Source organism: Calidris pugnax, unplaced genomic scaffold, assembly GCF_001431845.1.
Source record: "Calidris pugnax isolate Ruff unplaced genomic scaffold, ASM143184v1 scaffold171, whole genome shotgun sequence".
NCBI lineage: Eukaryota > Metazoa > Chordata > Aves > Charadriiformes > Scolopacidae > Calidris > Calidris pugnax.
Window position 1 is genome coordinate 5404192 of NW_015091064.1, and position 850 is coordinate 5405041.

At 71.5% G+C, this 850-nt stretch overlaps 1 protein-coding gene across 2 annotated transcripts in view; it reads right to left on the minus strand.

Annotated features, from left to right (window-relative positions):
- Nucleotides 1-816, minus strand: part of ROCK2 (Rho-associated, coiled-coil containing protein kinase 2) — a 99327-nt gene extending 98511 nt beyond the window's left edge. Inside the window, exon 1 of one of the 2 annotated variants that reach the window (XM_014956778.1) lies at nt 553-816. In XM_014956778.1, the coding sequence (XP_014812264.1) occupies nt 553-702 (150 nt within the window). In that variant the 5' untranslated portion in view covers nt 703-816. The remainder of the gene's footprint in view (nt 1-552) is intronic. The other variant, XM_014956779.1, reaches the window with a different exon arrangement.
- Nucleotides 817-850: the final 34 nt, after the last annotated feature.

The following is an 850-nucleotide window of genomic DNA, read 5'->3' on the forward strand; positions in this document are numbered from 1 at the left end:
ATGGGTAGGGGGTGCCCGGCAGGGCACACAAAGGCAGGTAGTTTGGGAAGGGACACGCTGGGATTACGAAAAGCGCGAAAGTAAAAACGGTGTAAACGATGCCGGGAGAGGGAGAAAAAAAAAAGGAAAAAAAAAAGGAAAAAAAAGAAAAGGCGCCCTCCTCCCCAGGTCAGATCTTTCCAGAGACGCTTCCCCCCCCCCAATAAGCTGTACCTAAAGGGAGAGCGGTCCCTCTGGCCGCAGTCCCCCCCACTATCCCCGGAGCAGCCCCCGGGGGCCGAGGCCCCGCTCCGTCCCCGCCACCTCCCCTCAGGTGCCCGGGCGCCCCTCGCCCCTTTCGCCGGCGGCCCGGCCCGGGGCGTGCAGAGGCGCCGCCCCCGGGGAAGCAGCCTTCGTCCTCCCCCAGGAAAGCTCCTCCGGGACGCGGGAGCCCTTTTCCTTCCTTCCCCCTCCCGCCCGCCCGCGGCGAGGGCAGCGCTCCCTTTGTTACCCCGCCAAGCGCTTCCCCCCGCGGCGCGGCCCGGCCCGGCCGCCCCTCTCCCTCTCCCTCACCAGCAGGCTCTCCACGTTGACCGGGGAGCGCGGGTCGCGGATCATGGACTCCAGCTTCCTCTGGCGGCCCTCGAGCATCCCCGCCGCCGGCTCCAGCGCCTCCGCCGTGAGGGGAGCCGCCGACATCTTCACCGCCGGCTGCTGGCTCATCCCTCCGGCCCGCCTAGCGGCGGCTGCAGACCGGCCCCCGCTGCCGGGGAGGAGGGGACTGAGCGGGGTCGCCCGGCGGGCCCGGCGCGGGGCCTAAGCGCGGCGGAGAGGCCGGGGGAAGGGCGGGGGCGGCGGGCCGGGCCTGGGC